Raw genomic sequence first — 8794 nt, forward strand, 5'->3', positions numbered from 1 at the left:
AAAGGTACGTCTTCACATCAATTCACATACACATGGACACACTGAAGATATCAAGCAAACATCAGAAAAACATGCTGCCTCAAGTGATAGCAACATAAAATTCTACATTAATCACTTGAAACAGACAACATTCACAATGTTGATAGTGTCGTATTTTCAAAGCACAACAAAATGTTTAATAATTAAATATTGTTTTAATCTTTAGAAATGAACAGATGCTGGCAAAAGAGAATAACAACATGATCTACTTAAAATACATAATGACAAATCAACTAGATGAGTTGCTTAATAAATGGTTTGTAACTTGAAAAGTTGATTTAAAGATCCCCTTATATTGAATTTTGCTCCATTTTGCATTGAAAAGCATTGCCAGGTGGCCACAACTCTCAGAGAAGCGACACTGCATTGAAATGGCCAAGTACATATCAACTTCAGTATATAATAACAAACTAATACTGGTTTAAAGACCAAAGGTTTCCCCCAACAGGCATTAACGATTTATCACTCGAACTACTAGTGGAAGAGAAAAAAGTTTCTCCTCATATAAGCTTGAGTTATTATTTTTGTTACATCACAAAACAGAACCAGAACTTGATAGTGAAATGACTGTCCTGGTGTAAGAAACATGTAGTAAAGGTGTCTGCATGCCAAGTGTTTCAGTTCTTTTATCAATACTTTTACTGGTAATATATCAATATCTACTTTATTAAAATGGCAGAATCATTAGGAGTCTCGAGACTTTCTACTAAAATAAAAAATAATTTCACTGCATGTTAACTGAACTACCCTAGTTTACACATAACCAGATATAAGTCAAACCTCAGTGAAGCAACTAAGGTAGTATTGGAGAAGCATTGGCAATGTTGTTAAGCAACTAAGTAGTATTGGAGAAGCATTGGCAATGTTGTTAAGCAACTAAGTAGTATTGGAGAAGCATTGGCAATGTTGTTAACAAAAATTACGAAAAGACCTCTACATCTACATTAGCAAATTACACTTTCAATTGATATTCTTTCATCATTTTAGAACTATCAGGTCATGTTTTGATACAGTGAAGAGAAAACAACTATGCACACTGTTCATTAAAGAATCACAGAGACTTTGAATTTATGATAACTATGTAGGAGAGGGGCTAACTGAAGCATTATGTTAACATGTGAGCACAACCATCTAGCCACCATTACCTAGGCTGTTTGTTCTCAAGTCAATTCCTACTTGTTATGATATTCTGTCTGCTGTTACTCAGTATTATACTACTGATTATACTAGGTGGTTTCTACACTCTTAGCTTTGTAAGTTAAAAGATTTGTTCTCATAAGTCCTGACTGGTTACCCCCATCTCCAGCCTACATGATTCAAATATATACAGACATCTTTAAAGGTGGTCAGTTAGGTACATAGCATTTTGAAACTCGTACATTCTGTTAGCATCTAACTCATCAATGTCAGGTAATAACTGTGTCTGAATTTTCCAGCACTTGAACTGCTAAAATAATTTAATTGGCAACATGTGTCATACATTACACAGGTATCTCGTATTCTTACAATTTTATCAGTAAAATACAAACTAGCATTTATATTCTACCTTGGTGGGAAAATTCAAAGAAAACCTCTGTGTCTAAGATAAAGCAAAGTTTAGAGACTAATCTCAAAATTCGCGCATCTGATTGGTGGACTGTGAGCTTTGAACTGACCAACTGCAAACCTGTATTCTAAAACTGACCTCCAAACTCAGTTTTACCCTAGTCTAGATACAGGACCCTCACCATTACTCAAATTTATGTTATGTCCGACTCAACTGACCATCTTTGAAGGTATATCAACATTTTATTTACAAGACAATCAACAGTAACGTGAAAAATCAATTTTTAATCTAAACATAATAACAATATAAATTGACAAAATTGAATTTAAACGAAACAAGCAAATATATAAAAACATAGCACACAAATTATAAAAATATTTAAAGAACTTTTTGTTTTTAAAAAGTCCCATCAATAGTTGTAAAACATCACTAATCCACACAGAAACCAACAAGATGTTAAATTACTTCACACACTGACAATACATTTATAAACCAGGATATACTCCTGTCCCATCTCTTAACCCTGGCATTCAATAAAAAAAAAAACCAACATTTTACAAATCTAATGATCATAAAAAAACAATAACATTTTTGTTTGTTCTGTCTTGTTCTTAATCACTATTTAAGAAAATTTGTTTTGAATACGCCAATGTCATAACTGATTTAGCATTAATTCGCTGACATAAATATGTGTCATTACTGATTCATTGCTATGGTGATGAAGTTATTACAATATTTATACTGATAAATACACAACAGTGCATCTTTCATTATCTGATAGAGCTATGTAACGAAAAACACTGATATTTAAACAGTTAAGAAAGGAAGTTTTTAATGAAGTAAGAAATGGAAATTAACATTAAAACATAAAATAGCCAATGAAAGCTTTACTTTGACATAAATACCCATCATTAACCAAAACAATTACAATGAAATTAATGGCAATCACATTATATATTTTATGTCAGTATTTCACTAAAATATTTTTAACATATACGTCTTTTTCTCTAAAAATGTTACCGGTAAGCCATTTATTATGCTCGAACTTGTTTATGTCTTTAATAAAAAAAAAATATTAAACAGGCTTAACTAGAGCATAGTTCAAAGTAAATACGGTACATCTATTTCAAAGTAAATACGGTACATCTATTTTAGAGACTTTATTTATCAGGTATACAGACAAAATACACTGGGAAGAAATGATCACATACTTATCTGTTAACAAATGTCATATGATAAAGATGACTCATCTAAAATGACAGTACACATTAAATACAGTCAGGAACACATGACCACAAATTTTGCTGAACAAAAATAATTTATAGAGAAAGTAAGGTGTGACTCTGAATAAAACAATGTCCTATCTTCTTAAAACTTTCTATCACTAAAATGTTGTTTTTGTCTTTTTCATCACTGTGGACAGATCAATTTAAGTAAATTAGTATATTAACATTGAAGTTTTGCTCATTTGTTGGTAAAAATTCTGGCTATTAACAAAAACAAATTTACTTGATAAATTTCCAGTTTGTTAAAAGATTATATTGGGCATGTGTTTACTCAGTAGTTATTGTTGACAGTTGAAATAGATTTGTTTTCCATGTATTCAGCAATACAAACACATCAATATCCTGCTTTACTACTGATAACAATATTGTTGGAGAGATAAATCAAAAACCAAGTGTAGGCAAAAAAGGAAGTTATCACATGAAATCTCCTAACTGCTTTCAGAAAACAAGTATTCATGTTATTTCCTTTGTTGATGCTGTTATAAGTATATCTTGGGAGTCTCTACACCTCTAATAGTTTAATTATTTTCTGCAGTCAGTTCCATCCTGATGTAACAGTAAATTCGGTCCCAATGTAACAGTCAGTTCTATGTGGATTTACAAGACGTATTCACAGTTGTTACAGTTTTTAATTCTCTAGGTGTACTGTAACAGCGGAGATAGAAGTTGATCTCCTATACTGATTTAATGAGAGGTTAATTAAATCAATATTTTGAAATTTTCAAATAAGTCTCAGAGTTCACTCGCTGTTTGTCATAAATAACTGAAAGAGAAATGTTTCTGGATTTCTCTACTCTAGTTACTAGTTGATCACACTGTAACATGGAGTGCAAGTTTTATTTAAGTCCATGTTGCAGCAAATATTTACAGATCTGGAATTGAATGGTCCATGAGTTTCTTCACAATGCTGTTACCCATGCTGAAAGTGAAAAGAAAGAGTATATAGTATAAAACATAGCTAACTATACTGTGTTTATATGATGAGCTATGTAAGAATCTAATTTTTTCCACGAGTCAGCCGTCACCAAAGGCAACCACTTCCTGTGCTAATTAGAACAGTTTAAATCCTAAGAAATACATTTCAATGGAAGAATGTAAAATTTCTGCATTATTTCAAAAGCACTGCAACTGTTTACTACCTTCAGACAATATTTTTGGTTATGTATATAAAGAATATCTTGCAAAAACCTCATGTCAATAAGTTTGTACCACTAGTCACTTTAGAGTACTCATTTTTTTTAAACATAACCTGTGTCTCTGTACCAGAACTGATTAGTTCTAGAAAGTTTCACAGACATATTGAATATATGAATCTAAAGTGGAAAACAAAATACTTCACAGGCTTTGTCTTCCATCTAACTGTCCCTCTCCTGCACATTTATATTTACAGCCCTTTGTTCTATCTACTGAGCTAACCAAATGTCCTTTATTAGAGGTAGCAATTGTGAAGCTATGGCTGCTTTACAGAAATACAAAAAAATGGAAAAAACAACTTACCATTTTACAATGTGGTCATATATAACTGAAGGCATAACTGTGATTGTAATCGTGCGTCCACCAGCATCCATTATTTCACTGATCACTTTATCCTAAACATAAAGGTAAAATTATAAAAACTGCACAAAAATTTAATCAATTTCTACAAACAGAAGATAAAAAAAACATACTTGTACATATCAAACCATCCATCCTTGAAGACACATATTCACTAACTATATTTTACAACAAAATTGAAAATATTAGGTGCCCTACTGTATTATAACACTAAAGCTAACACAATAGGTAAAAATCTTCTGAAACAATGACACTGCTTACCTTTACTCCTACAACATTCTGTCCATTAACCTCAATCAACTGGTGATCTGTTAACACACCATTTCTAGCTGCTGATGAATCTTTCACCAACGACTTTATTTTCCCATCTTTGAACACAAATCCAATATATCCTGCACTGTCCTTCTGCATTGTGATTGTCCTCTCAAATGGCCTAAAATGTTAAATACTTCCATTTAGCATTTAAAAAAATTTATTGTAGAGCACTGATGAACTAATGCTTAAAAAATCTAATTTGCCATCCATCTGGAATATAACAAGAAGTTAGTACCAATTACTGCAACACTGTACTTAATACTTCTGGAACACTCTCTGTATCAATATACTATTGTATTCATTTTTTTTTGTGTAACTTCTTGCTTACTGGTCAACATTGATGTTACATTATATGTACTGAATTAGACTTACGAGTTTTTGACAGAGAAAGAACTGTTTGCAGGGCAGACTGCATTCTTTTTTTAGAAATGTTTAACCCAACAATTTGAAATTTTGTTTGAATTATATCATTATTTGAAAGCAAATGATTTCCCTAATATACAAGAAAAATAAGACAAAACCAGTACATACCTGTCTCTGACAGCAAAAGAGATCCTTTCCCCACCTGCCTGTTTCAGAACCTTATGTGCTTTGTCTGTATCCCAGCCAGCCACATTTTGGCCATTGATTTGTAAAATCTGATCCCCAAACCTTAGACCTGCCAGAGCTGCTGGAGAGTTCTGCTGTACCAGGGCCACAAACAAACCCTAAAGTACAAGAAGTAATCTATTATGAGATGTGTTTCTTTTTACTATCCATGACAAATATTTGACCCTTGGTCATGTTCATACCACTGGGTAATTAAGAAAAATATTATATTCAGTATTTCTGAGCTGGATAAAGGCATAAATTTCACTTTTAGAAGATACTCTACACATGTAAGAAAAATTGAAGATACACTGAAACTTACACTGTTAACATGTCTGATACGCAGACCAATTTTCCCCTCGGCATCTTTACAAGCAACAAGTTCTCTGACTCCCTGCTTAATTTCCGCCCTCATGACACCCATATTGTTTCCACTTACTGGCGCCACCTGCATGTTGCTTGGCCGTGTCTGTGGTATTGCCACTTGTCGGTCCTTCAGCAGAAGAAAACAGGTAAATATTATATATCATTCTTTTAATCCGAAGTGTTTATTTTTCAGAAAACTGCACTTTTCCATCTCCTTCGGCAGAAAAGGTTAAATCTTACTCACTTAAAATTATAATTTGAAATGGTAATCTTAATTAAAAACTTGACATCATTTATGCATCAGTTGGTTTTCATTAAAGAAAGTAACTTTATTTTATTGAATACCAACAACTTTACACCTTAATATTAAGGCTGAATGGTCATGTTGTGTAAAGCCATATGCATACTTACAGATTCTGGTATGTTCTGCTGGATGAAAGCTGGTGTGAGTTGCAGGCCCATGTACTCATCTAGAGTTGGGTATAAGCTGGCTGAACCTCCAGATGCTGCCTGTGTTGGGTATGGTTGTGGTGGGTATGGTTGTGGTGGTGGTGCTGGGTATGATACTGATGGCTGGCCTGTCTCATACTGTCTCTGGGCCTGAATAATAGAAAGCATTTTAAAATTCTCAAATGAATACAATGCAGTCAAAATACCAAGAAATTCCTGTCAGATTTGAACTTAATTTACAAAACACCTTAATCGATGCTGTTGAACGTCGTTTAGTAGGTCTGATAAAAATAAAAATAATGGCCACTTACAGATAGTTTTGCAATTAAATGAAGGATCTCCCTTTTCTGAGAAAAAAAAAATGTTGTAAGACATTTTCTTAAAACATTTCTTCAATTTTTTTTCTTAAAAAAATCAAAATAAAATTAGGGCTCCAGAACAACACAAAAACAAAAGAAAATTCCTATTAATTAAGGTGTAACACACATGCTTTACAAGTAGATGATGAGACAAGTTCAAAGAAATCTTACCTGTGCCATCTGGTCCACCTTCATATCTTCTAATGACGGGTAAAGCGACATGTTGGCTTTCTATTTCAACTGGAAAATACAATTTAAATTTTAGAAATTAGACTTAGTCAGAAGTTTGTTAGGTACATAAAATATACTTATATATTTTTGTTGTTGTATGAAGTATTCACATTTTACTAGAAACATTACTTTTTCAGTGATATATAAGAGTGATGCTGAAGGGGAAAAAAACATGATGTCTATGCGATATGCATTCATTTGCAGGGCAGCTCTTCCTGGAATACACTTAAAAGTTAAATGAAATATTCCACAAGAATAAAACAATAGCCTTGCATCCATTGTTATCAATGTTGAAATCAGACTGAAAAACACACTTACTAAAATACGTAAAGAAAAACAAGACCTTGACATTTTAATGTTGACACTTCAACAAATTGAAATATTCAATCATGACATGGCTATCATTTAGTCTTTTCCACTCTAAATCAACAACATACCTTATTTGTTTCAGTTAAGATCAAAATTCACAGCTTCAATATTTATTTTGATATGAATTTACGTTAGAAAAGATGATATATATTGTGTTTATACTCTTGCGAAATGGCAATAAGTTTTATCAAAATACATTCATTAACAGTATGCATGACGTCAGCGGTCATGCGCTCATGACAAGTACTACGGCTAAATTTAGCAACAATAAACAGATCGGACACGGACCCCATGGATAGCAGTTGCTGTATCTATCTTCTCTTGACAGTTAACGGTGTAAATATTTACAATTCTACACTTGTTACGACAAGAAATTAACATACTCCACACATAAAATTAATAAAAACAAAAAAAGATATTTCTTTCACTTCCTGGAGCCAGTGGAGGTGGAATTACCAGTCAGAGTACTTGCCCTTGTTGAGCTTTGTTAAATTCCCGTATTCGGTAGTACCGGACCCGGAGACACCTGAATTGCAATCCCCTGGCTTAATAAGGCAATATGTCTACCTGTTAAGTTTGTCGATAAATTGTGGGGGAGGGGAGGAGGGGGAATAAAATAAAATAGTCCTACGCAGGAGTTGAACCAAAAATACCGACTGGATGCTAAACGTTTAATCCGCACAGCTATTTGCACATGCGACATTGTGAAAATAACAAAGAAAATATGTACGCAATATTTATATCGCTACCGAGAATTAATTTACGGAAAATTTACGGAATATTCATGAGTGCCATGTCAATACTTACGGACAATAACATGGCATTAAGTAAACATTACAGTTTGAACTCCTCTAACATTCTTTTCACGTGCGCAGGTATGGTATGATACCTGTGCACGTGCGCAGGTATGGTACGTAGGTGTTCATTTTGGTTACTAACCCGCAGGGAACAATAGAATAGCTGTGTATAAGTTTCGTTGTACTAATCTACTAGTACTGAACTACTATAGTACGAGGGGGACTAGATATATAATGATATATATGTGTGTGTGTGTCTTTCTACTTTTGTTGAATTCCATGAGGAGACGTAGACAGTTATATTTATCTATGTAGTGAAGTATCGACAACTTTATACATTCTTACTACAGTTTCATTCTTTTATATGGTATCATTTCATAAACATAAAATTTCAGCCATTACAAGTGATTTCTTACGTTTTTCAGAATTACGCTAATTATAACACTATTTGAAATCCTGTTAAATTTCCTGTAACTTTGCTAATTCCCTTTGAACAGCTTTCTGATTTAGATTACAAGAAAAAATACATTTATCTACCTGTTTTCCACAATTGTCAAACCCTTTACAAAGACGCAGACACTTTCTTGCGCGTCTAGCCACAAAGATTGTAAATGATAGAATTTTTTTAAAAACTCGGGCAAAAAGACGGGGGTGAGGAGGAAAATGTGTAAAACACAGTGATAAAAAATGCAGTTATTGTTTATTAACATGTATGTTTGAAAATTTTAGATTAGAGGCTGATAATGACAGACATGTAATGAACTGGGCCTCAAAGGTCAGGAATTTATTACAGAGAACAGGTTTTAACGATGTATGGTTATTTCCAAATTCGGTCAATGCTAAAGTATTTTTGCCATTGTTAAGGTGCAGATTATTAGATATGTACATTAATGA

The 8794-nt window shown here is 32.9% G+C and overlaps 1 protein-coding gene across 2 annotated transcripts; it reads right to left on the bottom strand.

Moving 5' to 3' along the window:
- Nucleotides 1-1854: 1854 nt before the first annotated feature.
- Nucleotides 1855-7572, bottom strand: LOC123524486 (syntenin-1-like). 2 transcript variants are annotated; one of them, XM_045302723.2, is made up of 8 exons: nucleotides 7487-7572; nucleotides 6675-6743; nucleotides 6106-6294; nucleotides 5651-5821; nucleotides 5272-5447; nucleotides 4687-4858; nucleotides 4369-4460; nucleotides 1855-3790 (listed from the first exon to the last, which is right to left on the bottom strand). In XM_045302723.2, exons 2-8 carry the CDS (start codon nucleotides 6723-6725, stop codon nucleotides 3736-3738), a joined length of 906 nt encoding a protein of 301 aa, XP_045158658.2. In that variant the 5' UTR covers nucleotides 6726-6743; nucleotides 7487-7572; the 3' UTR covers nucleotides 1855-3735. The 2 variants fall into 2 exon arrangements, with proteins under 2 accessions (XP_045158658.2, XP_045158657.2); XM_045302722.2 differs by lacking the exon at nucleotides 7487-7572 and adding an exon at nucleotides 7172-7326.
- Between the last annotated feature and the right edge of the window lie 1222 nt (nucleotides 7573-8794).

Source organism: Mercenaria mercenaria, chromosome 3 (assembly GCF_021730395.1).
Source record: "Mercenaria mercenaria strain notata chromosome 3, MADL_Memer_1, whole genome shotgun sequence".
In the NCBI taxonomy this organism is placed as follows: Eukaryota; Metazoa; Mollusca; class Bivalvia; order Venerida; family Veneridae; genus Mercenaria; species Mercenaria mercenaria.